This window comes from Dromaius novaehollandiae, chromosome 24, assembly GCF_036370855.1.
Source record: "Dromaius novaehollandiae isolate bDroNov1 chromosome 24, bDroNov1.hap1, whole genome shotgun sequence".
Lineage (NCBI taxonomy): Eukaryota > Metazoa > Chordata > Aves > Casuariiformes > Dromaiidae > Dromaius > Dromaius novaehollandiae.
Genome location: NC_088121.1, coordinates 5,696,362 through 5,714,341, shown reverse-complemented (window position 1 = coordinate 5,714,341; position 17,980 = coordinate 5,696,362). Strand labels below are relative to the sequence as shown.

At 46.5% G+C, this 17,980-nt stretch overlaps 2 protein-coding genes across 4 annotated transcripts in view; both read right to left on the bottom strand.

The window, feature by feature from the left end:
* Positions 1–4,576: 4,576 nt before the first annotated feature.
* LOC135330714 (forkhead box protein D4-like) lies at positions 4,577–6,702 on the bottom strand. The gene is made up of 2 exons (XM_064525303.1): positions 6,284–6,702; positions 4,577–6,217 (listed from the first exon to the last, which is right to left on the bottom strand). The coding sequence occupies exons 1-2, from the start codon at positions 6,660–6,662 to the stop codon at positions 6,072–6,074; spliced, it is 525 nt and encodes a 174-aa protein (XP_064381373.1). The 5' UTR covers positions 6,663–6,702; the 3' UTR covers positions 4,577–6,071.
* Positions 6,703–7,495: 793 nt separating this feature from the next.
* TMEM201 (transmembrane protein 201) overlaps positions 7,496–17,980 on the bottom strand; it is a 33,108-nt gene continuing 22,623 nt past the window's right edge. The window contains exons 7-11 of one of the 3 annotated variants that reach the window (XM_064525559.1): positions 17,747–17,964; positions 15,593–15,664; positions 14,436–14,726; positions 13,801–13,932; positions 7,496–7,569 (exon numbers count right to left, since the gene is read on the bottom strand). In XM_064525559.1, coding sequence (XP_064381629.1) covers positions 7,511–7,569; positions 13,801–13,932; positions 14,436–14,726; positions 15,593–15,664; positions 17,747–17,964 — 772 coding nt within the window. In that variant the 3' untranslated portion in view covers positions 7,496–7,510. Of the gene's footprint in view, positions 7,570–8,998; positions 13,395–13,800; positions 13,933–14,435; positions 14,727–15,592; positions 15,665–17,746; positions 17,965–17,980 lie in introns of those variants that run through there. The other 2 variants (XM_064525560.1, XM_064525558.1) reach the window with 2 other exon arrangements.

Below are 17,980 nucleotides of genomic sequence, written 5' to 3'. Positions count from 1 at the left end.
AGCCAAACATAGCGTGGGATGCTGCCTGGAAGGGGCCAAGCAGGAAAAACCACTGTGGCTGCAAGGGGCATTGAACTCATCTTCCCATCTCCACTTGCAGACTCTCACGCTCTCTTTGATATTGCTCCTATTTGTACTTCTTGTCTCATTTTCCAGAAGGGATGGAGAGACAGAGGTTTTTCCACTAACGGGCAATTTCAGCCTCATTAACAACAATCCTTTACCTTGACATTCTGGTGCAAAAGCACCATCTAGTGGCAATCATAAATGGAAACACTGTGGAGGCAACAAAGTGCTGGCAAACACATTATTTTTACCAATTTAGGCAGGCTGCTAAAAGCAATTAAGGACCAGCATGACACAAGAACCCACTGGAAAGAGAAGACCAAGATCTTTAGTTTTCTATATATGCTCAATCTTTTAAATCATTCCTTTTCATATTTTAAGAGATGAAAACAACAATCAAGAGCTGAACCTAAATAAAAATCCCACATTCAAAATTAACAGGTATAATTTGGCAACATTATAAGTATTCCATGATGAGCAGAGGCATTATAATTAAAGCCATCCAGAAAACTGAAAGCTAGAACTGTTGCCCAGAAACCCCAAAGACTTAAAATAACCCAAGCCCTTTAAGAGACAATGGTTTTTGGCAGGATCATTCATTTACTCAAAGAATCACACACAGAGATGACAGATCAGCAAGTCTTTGAGGGCTTTCAGACATACAAAAGTACTTCCTGCTTCTGAATCAGCAAAGACAGAGGATTTACAATAAATCAACTGTTCCCATATTTTTAAGCGTGACTGCAGAGGTCCAAACTGAAACTCTTCTAAATACTTGATATTCAAAAACCTTTAGAGTATCACGTATCTGGGACCAGGGTTCACTAGTCGAGTTTTGAAAACCTTGGACCGGGGGCAGCTAACGATTTCCCCTGTACTCACCACCTCTTGTGTGAGAATGGATGCATCAGACACTAGAGTCACACAGACTTAAACTGAAAGTTAAAACAGGAAATAACAACCAAAAAAAAGCCACAAAAACAACAATAAAGCCCCACTTTTGAATATAGATATGCCTATTCCTTGCTACATGCAGGATTACATGGGCTTGCCAACACTTGTAGCAAATTGCTTCTTTGGTCATAAATGATTCCAAATATAAATCATCTTTTAGTTCTGTTTTTATATAGCACCTATCTCAACTGGGTCCTGGGACAGGACTGAAGCTTACAGCTGCTACCCCAGCATATGTTACAGGTAGGAATTGGCAACAAATAGCTCCCTCTGTAGAACTACTACTTTATTAAAATACTTTGATTCATCTGCAGACTAAACTATCCTTATTTCTTTCCATTATTTCATGCCTGAACAAAGTAAGTGATACCAAAAACCCCACTCCTCCACGCCACAGCTGCAGGGTGTACGTTGGTATAACAGCCAGTGACATTACCGCCATGAGCATCTAGCACTCTGGGGCTGTATCACAGTGCAGCCACCCCCGCAGGAATTTTATCACTTCCTTGCATGAAGTGTGCTATGAATTTAAATAAAATACATTTAAATAAAATGTACTATTTACTTCCATCATTTACACGTATGTGCAAGCCACCATGAATCCAACTGCCCTAATCAGATACAGAGCCATCCAAAGGCCACAGACAACATGTCCCCTTATCCACAGGAGAGTTTAAAAATGTGTATTTGTATTTTGGCCAACAGATTTTGTTATATTAATCCATTTGGCACCACGGTCAAAATGTTGTTAATTGCAAAATAGTTGGCAGTAAGTGCCATCAGCGCTTCCAGGGTCCTGTAGAAAGACACCCTCAGTCCCAAGCATACACCAACAAAAAGCTGGAGACTGGAACAAACGTACAGGACTATATGGTTTGCGGCAACAACAGCTGCACAGTCTAACCGCCAGACTACACTTCTCCTACGTAACGCCCAGGATTCACCCTGGGAACGCAGGTATAAGGTTTCTGGCCTGATTTACAAGACGGCTGAGCAATTCCAGTGCCCTTCAACATCAGAGCGGGAAGTCTGGTCTGTTTTCTTCAAGAGGGGAGCATTGCTCATTGACATTTTCTGCCTCCAAAGCTAACGCACGTGCTAGCATGGTATGAAATCACCCTGCCTCCCTCTGCCGGTAGCCTGTCAGCAGAAATGAGAGAGCAGCAGGCAACGGGCTCAAGCGGCACGGTTCTGACACAAGGAGCAGTACTTGCACAGCAGATGCGCGCGACTCGAGAATCTCCAGGATATTCAGCCGCCGAGTACCAAAAAACAACACGCAAAGCCAAATGCTGAGCGCCTTATGAGCCCTGGGCACACAGTCTCCCAGAAACTCAGCCAGCCAGTTTCATCTGGCCTATAATACCCATTTTGTGTACTTATTACCTCTTATTTCAAGAGGGATAATGGGAACAGGAGCAAGCTTTAAGCAAAGGGAACACAACAACAACCTTATCTATGCATTTGGCAGGTACAGATACACAACAGCACCCAAAACAGGGAAGGCAGAGACCTCCCCTCACATGGCCCGGAACAAGGGCACAAACCACCAGAAAACCGGCCTCCAGGAAAATAAGAAATCACCATCACTTACCCTGATCCGCCCAGCTGCCCCTATCACGTAACTACCCGGGTTGCAGCTGGCCTTGCTCCAAAAGCAGCCCCAGGTACTGGTCCCCCTTCCACATGGATGTACACCCCTTGCACAAAGCACGTTTGCCCTTTGGGCCGGGGGGCCATGCGAGCCCAGGTCCTGGGTGCAGGAGAGCTCCTCGACTGTGCCGGCAAGTGCCCTGAGGCAGCCGGCAGCACGTGCACAGAGGCTTCTGGGCCTTGTTCGCACAGACGAGCTGCAGCTGTGCACGCTCCCAGGTGCCGCCCCGGCCCAGGCACGCCGCAGCACCTCCCCAGCCCAGGCGGACCCTGGGCATTCAACAACACCTGAGATAAATTATTAACAGGCCCAACTTAAGCAGCTGCTGCAAAAGAGGGTGCTTCCCAAGAAAACCAGGGGACCCTGCTCAAAAATCCCCATCTACCCTGCCCCCGGGGAGTCCCAGCCTTGGGGCCTCTCCTGGGCACAAATGGGAGGGTTTACTGCATTCACACACAGCTAGCACAAATAGGGTGACCCGCACCGGGGCAGGGGCACCCCTGAGGGACCACGGCCTGTGGGCCAAGGAAGAACAGTAAGAAGCAAGTGGGGCAGCAGACAGAAACCACTACCGCAGCCAAAGCAGCGGGAGGAAAGGCGGGAGGCACTTCTGCCCAGCTCCGGGCCGGCGGGAGCACAGCCCTCCAGCGAAGGCACCCGCCCCGCCGGGCTGCACTGCAATAATGCTCTGCTGCTTTTCTCTACCCGTCTGTTCCCTCAGCTTCTGGCTGTCCGGTCACACCAGAAATAAGGCAGATGACAGACAAAAAGCAAGAAAAAATGTTTGCTGCTCTTTCCCAAGTTCTGTCTAATCTACACCAAGTAAGTGCCCGCTTTTGGTGGGAGCCGGTGAAAACCGGTTGCTAGCCAGCTAAACCTCTCAGATTAGAAACTGCAGATTACAGATGTGGCTGCCCATCCAAAACTCCAGTCCCCACATAAGTTTTCCTTCATTTACATGTCTCCCGACAAAAGGAAAACACAGTTAGCACATTAACAAGTTCCAACTCGTGTAATAACAGACAGGATTGTCTCCTTTCAGAGTTGTAATTCTATAAAGATTTCTTTTTCTCCCATTCACAGTCATACATACTCCCTATATTCTTTATGCATATTGTGAAAAAATATATACCATATATACTCTATAGTTCATATGCTTTAATGCTCTACCCATTCATAACTTTCAAAACTTTGGCCATAATTTTCTGAAAAATCTCCTCAAAGGCTTCTTTTCCCCTTCTATTTCCAGCTATGCAGATGCATGTATGAAAACATACACAAAGAGCAGCAGATATTTTCATGCTTTACAAGTTATTTACAGAATAGAATAGGAAGAGCATAGTACCAGGTGTCTGGGTCTGCATTACTAACACTGGCTAAACCATACTCCGAAGGCCTGAGCGCACGACTGGTGTGTGCATGAGCACACAATTAGACTGCACTTGAGTGCAGTTAGTTTATGCGTGAGCACACAGTAAGCTCGTGCATAAGCCCAGACATTTTCACTCTTTACACGCTATCTGCAAGGGAAGAGGAAGAAGAAGAAACACCAGTAGTACTGGGTCTATCTTATTAACACTAGCTATACCATACTCTGAAGGCAAAGTCATTTGAACCACAGTGATTAGCCAAGAAAACAGAGTAATTTGTGCTTCATATGCATGCTTTCATACATTATTTTAGCATAAAATGAGATTTCTTCAGAAGAAAACAAGTATTACTTTTTCAAGCTCCAAAAAACAAGGCCTTTCAAGCAGAAGACAATTACCAGCTGCAACATCAGATCCAATAGGCTGGGTATGCTGCTTAACTGATAAAAACAGTTTGCGAGAAGCACACGTGTGAAAAGCCAGACTTTCTGAACCTCTGTCCCTATTTCTGTAATTGTTACGTCTAGTGGAATTAATGAGGGTGCAAAGGGTACGCTGTAGTTTCACACACATTTATTGTTCACAAAGGCTCCAAACCACAGCAGGGACTTCTCTTACTTTTCCAAAACAGAACAGAATCGTATACATTCTTTAAATAAAAACCCTGAAAGTATGTGCTTAAATTCAACACAGACTTATTGCCAGCCTCAAAATGCAACAATTCTTTTATACTTGCACTCCACTTTGGACACTGTATTGATTTTATAAACAAACTTCGAATACAGGCAGCAAGTGGTTTGGTGTACAAGATTGTTACGAGCTCCATGAAAAAAGACAAAAAGAAAAGTAGTCTGAATATCATAAAGCCACAATATCTTTAATACATTTGCATCCTTTAAGATTAACCTCAAAGTGGTTCTAACAGCTAAATCTACCAAGACTTCCAGCATTTTGTTCATATCATATTAGAATTTAAAGAAGACATTCGGAATGACTTCATAAGTATACGAAAGTACAAAATAAGAGAACTATAAAACTGGATTTAGGTTGCACCTTCTTTTAAGGAACAACAAAGTGTCCAATTAACTTTCTGAAGCCATAAACTCTTATACAGCAATGTTTATTAAAACAAGTCACAAAATGTAACCCACAACAAAGTGCTGTTCTGCATGTCACAGTATGTGAACTCTTCACGTCTTTAACAAACTTAACAACAATTCTTATCAGAAACATGTTTTGGTTTTTTTTGAGGGGAAAGTGCAGCGACTACTCCTCTGAAATTCAAAGGGGAAAGACCCTTATAAGAAATACATTTTAAAAGAGCATATATAAACATATATAACAAGGAACAATATAAAATAACTCTGTGTAAAACCCCAAATAGTAAAACCCCTTCAAATACAAAACTCTAAGAATCCTAATATTTACTCCAAAGATCACGTACTCCAAAGATCATGTTTTTTTTTTTTTTTTCCCACAAAGCTGAAAAACATACATATTGCTTTTCCATAACACTTGAAAGAAAAGCTCAAATTGAGTTTAAGGACACTTGACGAAATAATTTCCCTGGATGTAACTAAGTTTCACTTTACAAGGATTACTATCACTCTTCATGTCCTTTCAGACTTGGGAATATTAAAGCACAACGTTAGCTTTCCCTGCCCGAGCTCTGCAGCCCACCTTCAGGCTTGCCTGGTTCAAACAACAGAATCATTCAAAACAAGAAACAACCAACAGACTGCTACAGCGCCGGGGAAGCACACCCACACTTGGCACCACGCGCACGAGCGACACAAGGCAGCGCATCTCAGTCACTGCAGCGTTTCCGCTGAGTAAAGACGCGGAGCACCCAGCTGCCGCACGGCCAGCAACGCTTCGGGCCAGCCTTCCCCGATGTGCTTCCAAGAGCCGAGCGCTGCTGAGTCGCTTTCACAGAAAACCGGCCGAGAAGCAGCAGCCCCCGAGCAGCGAGCGGACGGGCCGCGCCCGCACCGGGCGCTGCCGCTCGCCGGGACCGGCCGCTACCGCTACGGCTGCGGCTGCGGCGCGCAGGCCCGGCCCCAGCAGGGCAGCCCGGGGCAGGGGCAGGGGCAGGGGCAGCCGCGCTGCAGCACCAGCCCCGCGCAGGGGCCGTGCGGGCACCCGGGCAGCGGCGGCGGCGGCGGGGGGGGCCAGGGCCCGCCCGGGGCGGCGGCGGCTCGCGGCGGCTCAGTGGGCGGCGGCGGCGGCGGGCGGCGAGGACGGCGGCGCCGCCGGTAGTCGCCGCCCGGGAACATGTCCTGGAAAGCGGGGTCCAGCGCCCAGTCGGCGCCGCGCTGCGGGGCGGCGGGGCCGGGGCCGGGGCCGGGGCCGGGGCGGCGCGGGAGGCGGCGGAAGCAGGGGTTGAGGCTGAGGTTGTGGCGGACGCTGTTCTGCCAGCCCTTCTGCCCGCCGCGGAAGTAGGGGAAGCGCCCCGCGAGGTACGCGTAGATGCCGCTCAGCGGCAGCCGCTGCTCGGGGCTCTCCCGGATGGCCATAGCGATCAGCGCCACGTAGGAGTAGGGCGGCTTCTGCGGCGTCTCCGCTGGACCCGGCCCCGGCCCCGGCCCCGGCGCCTCGCCGCGGTCCGCTTCCTCCATGGCGCTGCCCCGGCGCCCTGCGCTCCCGCTGCTCCGCGCGTTCCCACGGCTCCCGGCGCCGCGGCTGCGGCTCTGCGCCCCCGCCGCCCTCCTGCCCCCGGCCCCGGCCCCGGCGTGTTTGGGGTCGCGGTCGGGTCACGACGTCGCTTTCGCTTCGCAAACCCAAACAGAGACGAGCGGGTCACGCGGCCCGGGACACCTGGCCGCCCCCGGGCCCGGCCGCCGCGGTCTCCCGCGGAGAGAAGCAGCAGAGCTCCACGGAGCGGCTGCAGCGGGCGCCTCCCTGGCGAGGCCGGGGCTGGCGTGGCACTGGCTGCGGCACTGCCTGCAGTAAAACCAGCCCAGTGTATTGCATCTCGGCACGTCTCGCTGTCAGGCTGCCCACCGCTACGCGGTGTTCAGCTGCACGCCTGTTATTTACGGATTCAGATGCATCTGGCATCTGTGCACCGCACCCCATCAGCACTGTCCCATTTGGTACCCAGCATCTTGGCAGCAAGGCAAGTATTAGCTTAAAAGACCTCTGCAGGTACCTAGAAGAGCAGGGTGGAAGAGCAGGGCTCTGTGTTGCAGCTGTCTTGCTTTTATCACAGTCACATACCTGCAAGCACTGCTTCAAAATACATCTCTATGTAGAGAATTATTAGTGGGATGATGGCTACTTCCAAATACACTGCATTTCACCCCCCAGATCTACAAGACATCACTTCACCTGCTTCAAGTCACACCTCACCCCAGATCTATAGCTGTCTTAATCATGTCAACAGATTACCTACCTTTACCATTAATGTAATCAAAACACGTCCTCCTTTGAAAGTGCTTTTTTTGATCACCCTTAATTAATAAAATCATGACTCACTGGTCCAGAAGATCCTGGTTCCTCTCTTCCAAAAGCTGTTGTACAGAGCTAAGAAACAGAAGGAATGAGTTAGTGAATGTCAGTCTGTTTTCTTAGCTGACAAAAAAACCCCGGCAATAGCTCGATAGTGGTGGGTCACACAAAGCTATTATGTGACATTTAATTCAAAATACTGTACAGGTCTTTTGAACAGAAAACTCTCACTGAACTGGATGGAAATATCTAAACTTAACAGAATGAAATATCCCCACTGGTTATGACAGATGTGCCAACAGCAGGAGAAGGAAGCTCCCTCAGGGAGCACAGAAGGACTCACCTGTATGACCACAGCTTAGTTCTTTTTCTATTAGCCTTGTGTAATGGAAAAGAAAGCAAATACCACTGTTGAGAATAAAAACAGACTTCAGAACCAAAGAAGTCTCCGACACCGAAAGAAGAAAGGAAAAGAGTGAGAAGTACATTCCCTCCTGCATAGCAATAAATAGAACTTTTCCAGGTATTTAAAGATGGACAGAATACATTGCCAGGTCTCAGAACAAATTAGCAGCATATTTTAGAGAGGCAAAACATTAGTTACAAAAGTATAAATGGAGGAAAAGTGCAGCCTTTCAAGCCTACGTCTAAAAAGCATGTCTATAAGCTTAAGGCACTCAGCTCTTCCACAGTATTAATTTACATTAAAAAACGAAAACATGAATTAAAGACAATAAAATAACACAAAAAGGCAAAACCTTGACAAGACTCTCGGCCTCCACCTCTCAGAGGAAAACAATCCAGTAAGTGCCAAATGAACAGAAATCGTAAGGCGCGTACGTAGCTGGACCACCTCAACACTCAGCTGTGCACATCCGGGGACAAATTCTGGAGCTCAGAGGAATGTCCCTTACGGGCCCAGTCCTTACCCACGTGAGCGATCCTTTGGGCTTTTCTGCTGACATGTGCCTTTTTGGAGGATGATTGGATCAGGACCAAAGCATCTGCATTCAGTACCTCTCTTCGCTTCCCTGCCTGCCACATGCTGAAATGTACTGCAAAATCCCAACCAAGTGAACTTGTGCTGGTGTTACCATGCCCCCTTATAGTCACCATCTGAGGGCAGGGCTCCAAGGAACCAGGCACATAAAGGACAGTCCTTAACCTCCAGAAGTTCAAGACAGCAAAGTTTCTATGGGGGTGCAGCTACATCTGGGGAGAAGTCCAGACCATTAATTAATGACAGGAAATGATGTTCTTTTTAACTGAAGGAAAACCCTTAAAAGCATAGCCACTGTACTTCCATTTCCAGCTCAGGGTTACAAGCTTCTCCTTTGCAAGCTCCCCCCGGGGCTCACAAAGCCTTGTGCTTCCTCTTAGCTCTCACTAGCTTTACAAGAGTGAAAAATCAAAGTTCATTTGACCATACATATGCTCAAGCACAAATACTGCCCCCCTTCCCCCCAAAATGTTTAGGTACCCAAGAAATAAAAACATACTAGGGTGAAATGTAAAATTTGTCTGTTTTTATTTTTTAAAGAAAAATATTCCTCTTTGAACACAAAGCATGAACTAAAAACCTCCGAGGAACAGTTTCTCCTTCCCTGGAGCACAATTTAACTAAACTGTACAGTGTTAGAGCTCGCCAAACAAGTATACATACATGACGTACAATATTTCTTTCACAGGAAATAAGGTTTAGGACTCTCAGAATTATCCTCCTCATCCTCTCTAGATACCCACTCCATCCAGAAGTACTCTGTCCCTTACCCCACCACAGGACACAGTGATGATCACTTCTGGAGGCAACATACATGAGAAAAAAATGCAAAATGTCATTGTATTGGCCAAATTGGCCCTTTCTAGCCTTCTTACAAATGTCTGTGAAAGAGGTTAAGACCATAGTTATTTCCAGGAATGGTGCTTGGAAGAAGAAATATAGCAGCATCTAGAGGCAACACCAGCCCTTCATTCCAGCTGCTCCATTGTAAGGAACCCAGCCAGTTCAGCAGTGTTTTACAGATGTTCCCATCACCCAGGAAGAGGGAGCGGGAATAAAACATTCACAGGCCAAATTTGTTGTTTGAGCAGACAGGCTGAAGTCCAGTGAATCTGGCCTAGGCATGCCAGCAATGAGTTTTTTTCCACATTGCAACAGTGACCAATTTCATGTCTGATCTTTTACCAAAAAGATCCATGACTTTTTACCGTGACTTCCAGAATTCAGTAACTTGTCCTACCAATTCTCTCTATCCCATCAAATGCATATGTATGTAATATTTATCATCTGCCAAGCTACCCATACTTCTGGAACTGGAACCAGACTCTGGAATCCAAGTTCTTCCTAATTCAGAACAGCAAGGTCTCAGAAGATGACTTCTACAAGGTCTCAGAACATCCTAACAAGCCCGTATCCAAAGAAAAAGTACTTGGGCAATTTTAAAGGAAGGTAGGGAATGGAAAAGGTCTGGAAATGGAGCTCATTTATGTCCCGCCCCATCCATAATTGCGGCTATTAAGTAATGCTCAAATCTTTACCAAGCAGATCATTTTGTCGAGACCTTTTCCATTCCGTACACTCCAACAATTTTTACAGTAGGAAAAATATTATAAAAATCAAATCTCACCCCTGAACAACACTGTATGAAGAGCAACATCACCAGTCACAAGGATTTTTACTGGGGGACCAGATAATCTTTTGTTTCCTCCCAACCAGCTTCATATAGAAAACAGCAGCAAGACAGACACAGTACCTAGGAGCTAGATTAAGGCCAACAATATAAAGACAAACATGGGCTCAGATCTTTTGAAATGAAGAAACCCTCCAAATGTTTTTATACATATGCACGCACGCGCACACACAAACATACACACGTGTACTCTTGTGCACTAATCCAAGCAAAGGCTTCACACCCGTGAAAGCACCACTGGAGAGTGTTCTAGCACCACAATGAAAAAGTCGGTTGTCTTCCCTCTTCAGCAATAAAATCCAAAGTCTTAATATTGCTTTGGACAAGGTCACCAAATGGCCATCCAAGAACAGTTTCGGTGAGCGGATTCAGAAGTGCAGTGACAGGTTAAAATATTCCTGCATTGGAATATGGGCAGGAAGAGGTGTGTGGAGAGGCTGCAGCTCCCTGGTTGCTGGAAAGGAGGGGGAAAATCTGTATTGCAATCTGGTAGAGGCAGAGACCAACCTGGGCCCCAGGTAAGTGCGATGGTAAGTGAACTCAGTGCACACTGGGAGGTGAAGTGGAAAATTTGCATACATGAAGTCACAGTGCATGTCTGTTGGCATAATAAAGACAAGCAAAACCACCGGATTCTCTGGCAGGCTTGTCTCTGCATAGGAGGCCCCTGGGTATGCTGGAAGTCAGGACAAGGATCCATGAATGGGATGTCACACGCTGTATCAGGACAACATCAAACTCAAACAGCACAGCTCTAGGGTGAGCTTCTAAGTCGGTCTGCTAGGATTTTGCCTATACACATGCTCAAGTCAGCCTGAAGGAGTCTATAAAGGGGACAAAAAATCTCCTAACAGCAAGGTTGTGGAATAGGCTAAGCTATGAGAAACAATTCATGCAAGTTACAAAAGAATTAACCATCAACCTGCAGCACATCCAACTATTCCTGCTGCGGGTCTCTATCCTGAATCTAGACCTTTGTACAGGAGGCGCTGACTGTGCAGCCCTTTACCAACACTCCAGAGAAGTTGAGAGAAAGATGAAGAGTCAGGAATCACATCTCCACAGTCTCTTGTATCAGTGCGTCTGGCTGGAGATCTGTCCTCTGAATGTAAGAAGCAGAGTAGGCAATGAGAAGGCCTCACTGACAAGTGAGGATTGGGAGCAGTGGCTGGAAGTGGCTCTTAAAACAGTGCAGGAAGAAATGCAACAGACAAAGAAGGGGAGACCTAATTTTTCAGGGCTTGAATCACCAGCAGTAAAGCCCCACTTATTCTGCCATATAGCATGCTGATTAGAGTATTTAGGCTATCCCTCACTTGATGCGAGCCTGTGGTAGAATTCAATAAAAACATGCAAGAAAAAAATGAAGTGAAAGGAGAGGTGATCATCATTGTGACCTGTGAATTTCAGGTTCACAGCAGAAAGTTATTGCCAGCAGAGAGATGCTGTGTTTCTGTGTACGTACAAGAGTACAACAGAGGGAACAGCAGCAGGGCTGAAAAGGAGGAAAAGACACAGCAAGCATAATGCTGTAATTTTTCAAAGACAGGACACTGGGATGAGGGGAGAGGAAAGAGAAAAGAAGTTTGAGGTAAAGAAGCCCAAAGGAAAAGAAAACTCTTGTTAGAGTCAATCCTGCTTCAGAAAATACATAGCTAGTATCACCTGCCTCTCTTTTCACCAGGTATCCTTGGTACATTGGTAAATCTACTCTCTGCATTTGGGATGTAGGAACCATGACATCAAGGTAAAAAATTTATTTTCTAAGACACACTAAATGATTTTGAGTGTTCAGTGTGATATCTCTCTAAATGGCACCTGATTTCTAAGCAACATCGAAGATTCCTCCAAAAGCAAAAGTGCCCAAATTATAAACTGCTTTTGAAAATCTAGGGCTACTTCCTTTGGGTTAGAAGAGCTATCTACTCAGATGACAGAATTGTCCATGAGCACGTCTGGCATCGCTGAGAGCACCTTTGCATTTAACTAAATAGGAAACATTTTAAACGGTTACTTAGCGAATCCCAATATTAGACTGAGAAGCCAGGTTTCTGGAGAAATGTATACAATCAGACAGCTCCTCACATGCTTTCCAGTATAATAGATTTGTGCGATTTGCACCACGAACAAGCTATGCTACTCCCTGCTTCACTGAAAACCTCAGCAGTTAGAGTTGTGAGCTGAAGCCTTGGAATATGGTGCAAATCACATGGGGATCCTTTCTTATTAAAACAGAATTAATGCCTCCTGGGCAAAGCAAAGCCCAGGCTTCATCCTTCTAATGCAAACCACACAAGGATGTCTGCTTTAGGTTTCTGCATCCCTAGAGCAACATTTCTGGTTGGAGGTACGCACAGAGAGCAGTTTCTGATAACCAGCAAGACCAGAATGGCAGCTGGTGAGAGTGGCCTTAAGGCACAGCCCAGGTGGAAGCACAAGGACATGCAAGATGCGAAAGTACCACAGAGCAGCCAAGGTCATCCATGTGCTCGGGCAAGCTTAAGGCAATCAAAGAAAAGTTCACCGATAATTAAGAGGAGCGAGTCAAAGGGAAGTGAGAAGAGGAACCATCGGGCTAAGAGGCTGAGAAAGCTGTTACAATAGCCAAAGCCCAGCACCAACAACTAAGCCATCCCTCTTCTCCAGCTCATTTGTTATAATTCTCATTTTATCAGCACCATCAGCATGAGGTTAAAATGTCAGCAAGAAAAGCTGGGGGGGAGGTTCCTAAAAATGCAGCTTATACCTTTTCAGCCTTATGTCTCAGGTCAGTTCCCTTGAAAGAAAGTGCATGGGCCATTCGACTGGCCTCTTGCTTTGAACTGGGGCTCTCTGGGAGTTCTGCCTACCACCTCCAGAGATGATCCTGTGATACATTCTACCTGGAAGTGACGGTAGCAGCTACCTGGGTTCCTTGTTGCGACAGCTGAGCATACAGTAGTTGAAAAAAAAAAAAACAAAACAGCATGCACCAGTGGCACAGCCATTAGACATGAAGCTGTAGTTGAATTCTTTTTTTCAGAGAGTCTTCTCAGAAGCAGATGGGACCAGGAAGAAAGGGAGTGTTGGCACAAATCAGCGGAGGTTCCGGTAGACATAGGCTGATGTGAAGATAGCATTGAGAGTCAGACTCACGGCTAGCAGACCTCGGAGAGCGGAGTTACCCAAATGACCTTAGTGGAAGAGGAGAAGAAAAAGAAAAAAGGGATACTAGAAATATTAAAGAACTGATGAGGTAACAGTGAACATGTGTTGCTCTCTCTCTTTGCCCAATGTTTTCACCTTGAGCAGAAATTGCTGAAGCACTTTTCCTATCAGGAAGGATTCCACTGCACTCCTTGGTTCTATTTTCATCTTATTCCTCTTCTCAACACCCACATCCCCACCCATTTCCTTCTGTCTCAGTATAGCACTCTAGCTGTCAGTATTTTTCAGATAGCCTAAAGAACAGGAATAGACTTATTAAGGTCTTATGATAGCAGAGAGAAGACCCATTTTGCTGCCACTTATTTGATTGATCTCAAGATAAAATCACTACCCCAGGGCAGGAAATACGTCTGTTGCCCTCATAGAGATGCTCACACACACATAAAGCACTCACATGACTTGCACATACCTTTCCAGCCTGCCAAATCTTCCCCTTTGGTAGTTGTATCTACCACACAGGTAGATGAGTGTGATGAGTGATCCTCCTTTTTTATGGAATTATCACTGCAAATACTCCCTCCTTCCATGGCAGATCTCATATCTGCAAAGAGAAAATATATGAAAATTCAGAAGGCACTAGAGGAAGCCAAATGCAGCAGAAGTTACCAGCTTAAAGCCAGACATGAGTGATGAACAGTTGCCTGGTAAAATCATGCAAGGATTGATGGTGGAACCTGGAAACAAAAGGCAAATTTCACTGCTCTGAAACAGAAGATGCCTTCATGTTTGTCTCTTACATATTTTCCATATCAGCATCACCACCTCAGTGGTTAGAGGAGTTATTCAAACAAGGGTGAGGGCAGTGGCAGTAATATCCCTGTGGCACCACTCAGTGAGAAAAGGACATCTGCTTTGGAAGAACAGAGGCTCTCCAGGCCACTGGATTCATAAGGGAGATTTGGTGGCTGAGCAGTCATCACCACACCTCTTTTGTTCCTGAAGGTTTCCCATCTATTGCTTGGCCTAGATGATGCATAGCTTTGCTTGCAAGTCAACCCCTTCCTGGAAGTGCATTTCCAGGAGTGCAGCAGGCTAAGAGCATACCATGCATTCCTCGCTCGCTGAGGTTCTTTTTTGGAAAGGAGGACAGCTCTGTGCCAAAAATGTTGCTGTCCGAGTGTGTGTGCTCCTCAGAGCTGGTTGGGGTGAGCAGGGCCTCGTTCTGGGATGGGAAAAGCAGCAGCTTCTGTCCTTTCAGGTTCAGGCGGGCAGGGCTGATGAGTGGTCGGCGGTACCGCAAGGAACCTGAGCTGGAAGTGACAGAGCCAGCCACGGACGGTGCCGGAGAGGGGATGCGGGAGGGAGCACAGCTGCCTGACAGCAGGGAGAAGTGCTCTGAAATAGAAATATCCCCAAAGAGAAAAAAAAAAGAGATTATAATTCAATCCAAGAGGCATAGTTTTTACAATTCTACAAGAAGAGGGAACAGGCACTACAGATGTCCAACATATCTTGTACTAAAATTCTTTATTCATTCTGGTTCCACACTGCAATACACAGAGAACTTCTGCACACACTTTGGTACACTCATGGATGACTTAGACTAGAGCTGAGTTTATCAAGAGCTGGGTGAGCTTTCTCTCTGCTCAGTGCATCCATTCAGGAGAGCCTGCATTACACGTACTGTTTGCACTTAAATGAACAGTTCTGGCATGTCCTTTAAAGGCTGTTTGTTGGAAAGTTATATCAGGAAAGTAAGAAGAGTTGCCCGATGGCATTAGCCCAGGCCGTGGCTGCTTTTCCAGCAGTTAACACTTCAGCAGCACAAGCCATTTGGGGTCAGGAGTTCAACAGACAGGTCACTGGAGGACATGGGAGCAAAAGAGCAGAGCAGACAGAGCAGGTAAATTAGCAGTTCCCTGGGCTGGGGAAGGAGAACAAAACAAAAGAGCTGCACTAGGAACAGCTCAAAGTCTCCTAACAAAGCAATCTCAACTCCTTCGTAGAGTAGGGAAGTGATTCTTTACCTCACTGATTTCACTGTGAGCTCTCCTAGGGAAAGGGATATGCACCACATACAGCACTTTATTTTAATGCAATCCCACTCTTATTTTGAGCTCTCTCTGCAGTATTTCTAACAGCAAAACTGATTTTCATTGGGATAGAGGCAGGGAGGAAAGAATTAAACTTTGATCATGTGTTCCAACCCATACACTGCAAATCCTGCAAAAACACTTGGTCTGGATGCCCTAGGCCATTACCTGATGTAGGGGATTCCTTGGACTGAGATGACTGCGAGGCCGGGCGGCTTCCACTGAACAAGTAGCCAGAATCTAAAAAGCAAACATGAAGCAGTTTGAACCCAGCTGGCTCAGCTACTGAGTGTCCATCTTTCAGAAAGGTAGCTGCATCATCTTGCCATCAGTCTCAGAAGGGGAGGAATGGTAAACGTAGGCAGGAAAGATGCCCCTGTTTCCCTAAGCAGGCTTTATGCCAAAGAGTCAAAATAATCCACTCTTCCCAGCTGCATGGAAACCAAGCTGGCCAGCAAGCTCTAAAAATAAAATAAGCCATCCTCCCCCATAATATCTGGAAAGAAAAGAGTCTGCATCTTCTCAGCGTGCCCTTTCCTTCCCTGACCTACACCCTGAGACCAGAAGGCTCTGCAGGTCCGGAACTCCACTGCTTCTCTGATTTGCTGTTGAGCCTTATAAACTTGGAACATCTGACACAGCTCACCAAAACCTTTATCCTGCTCTGAACTACTCTTTGCCTTCAAGGGATGGTAAAAGCTGCTGTCCTAGCAAAGATTTCAGAAGAAGGTATGAAAAGGCAACAGGAAGAAGAGAATTAAGCTTGCAGGAAGTCCTACATGCCTAATGACACTCAGAAAGCACTCTGTCCACTAGTACAGAAATAGTCCTGTTCACTGGACTCCATTCTGGGAGTCTTCAGCTTCAAGATCCTACCTCTGCTCAAGAAACCTTTTCCTCTGATTTCAAAAAGCTAAATAGTAGCGAGTTTGTCTGGCCTTGCACCTTGCCACAAGAAAGCATAGACCTTACAGGAGTGGTTTAGCATGCAAGGGGAATCCCAGCCATCTGGCACATTTGCACCTGCCCTTCCACTGGCAGTTAAGTAATTGGAAAGGTGATGGCTGTGACAGAAGTTGCCATTCTGCTGAAAGGCTCTTTCATTTGCTCTTAGCGGATTTGGCAAAACTACTGGCAGTGTGAGCTAGAGAAATGTTGAATGAACTAAAAAACCCAGCAAGACTGCTCTCTTTGCTGCAATGTTATCCTAGGAATTGCCAGCATTTTGGCCTCTGACCTTGTGGTAATCAGTGATACAGAAAAACACAGCTTTCCCTGGGTGAAGAACAGCATTTGAATGCTATTTCCCATCTGTCGGTTTCAACCGCAGTCAAAGCTGAGGGCTTAATGATTTATTGGGAGAAAGTCTTTCACTAGGCCTATTAATCTTCCCTAGATTGCACAGCCCTTACAAACAAGAGGAAATGTGGTCTCTAAAGCGGCTTCTATAGCTGTGCTAATGCATGTCAAACCCAGACTTAGGGAAGAGCCTGCCTTCCACTCTGCTCCCCTCATCTGTAGCAAGAATACTTACTCTGTGACTCAGGCCTTGCAAGCAGAATGGCTCAGGTATAGAGTGCATCACTGGACAAGCAACTAAAACCAGCTTGATCGCACTTGCCAGATCAGTTACACTAACGCTCCCAATCACTTCCAAAAGCTGCTCCTCTGCAGCCCCACATCTAACTGCTCCTTCTGTCTCTCTCCCATGTATAGCTTTGCAGCTTGTGCGATACCGCCATGGACGCCTGGAGCTTTGAATTTCAGTAAATCCACTGGCCACCGTGGATTTCAGTAAACCCACAGGAAGTAAGCACACAGTGAGATCTGTGCTTCGCCAGGATGGCAAAGATGCACTGTCTAATTTCTTAATGCTAAAAAACAACCAACCAATGCTGGACACTCCCCTGCAACACAGAAGCTTCAGACATTGCTCATTTTAACCAATTTAGACACAGTTCTTAGCTAAGCTGCTGCAGAAGCATTAGGAATTCATTTACAAGTGATTAAAAACAAGTGAGATATATAATCAGTAGTAAGACAGCATCAGGTTTAACAACTCCCTTAGGAACTAGGTTAACCTTGTTCTTGCTACACAGTCTATATAAGGACAACCCATGACAGAAAGGAACACGCGCCGTTAGCACTACCTACCGCAGGGCTGTTCGCAGGCTGCTAGCGCTCATTCCAGCCCCAAGTACACGTCAGCAATCCCTGCCTAGGACTACGACGCATGGACGCCTCGCAGCCCACTTCCTTCTGAAGCACTGTACCACTGCACTGTCATTGCCATTGGGTCTACAAGTTTCAGGCGCACCTTACCTGCTCTGGCCAAGGAGGGGATGGTACCCAGTGAGAGTGCCCTGTTCAGACGCCCAGGAAGAGAGGAAGAAGAAGTCCTGCGCGGGGATCTGAAGAGCTGCTGGTTCGTCAGGTGGAGAATATTAGGTGGTGTTGGGATAAAGAGAGATGTAGCAGAAGAAGGGAAGCCAGTCCCAGTGCCATTGGGAAACAGAGTAACCGAATCCCCAGAAAGGTATCTGCAAATGACAGGCA

Excerpts from the sequence above, each read along its gene's own strand:
- LOC135330714 (XM_064525303.1), bottom strand. The coding sequence starts at position 6,662 with ATGGAGGAAGCGGACCGCGGCGAGGCGCCGGGGCCGGGGCCGGGGCCG. Across the intron at positions 6,218-6,283 it reads CTACCGGCGGCGCCGCCGTC|GGCCCCCCCCGCCGCCGCCG; the intron begins CTCGCCGCCCGC and ends CGGGCGGGCCCT.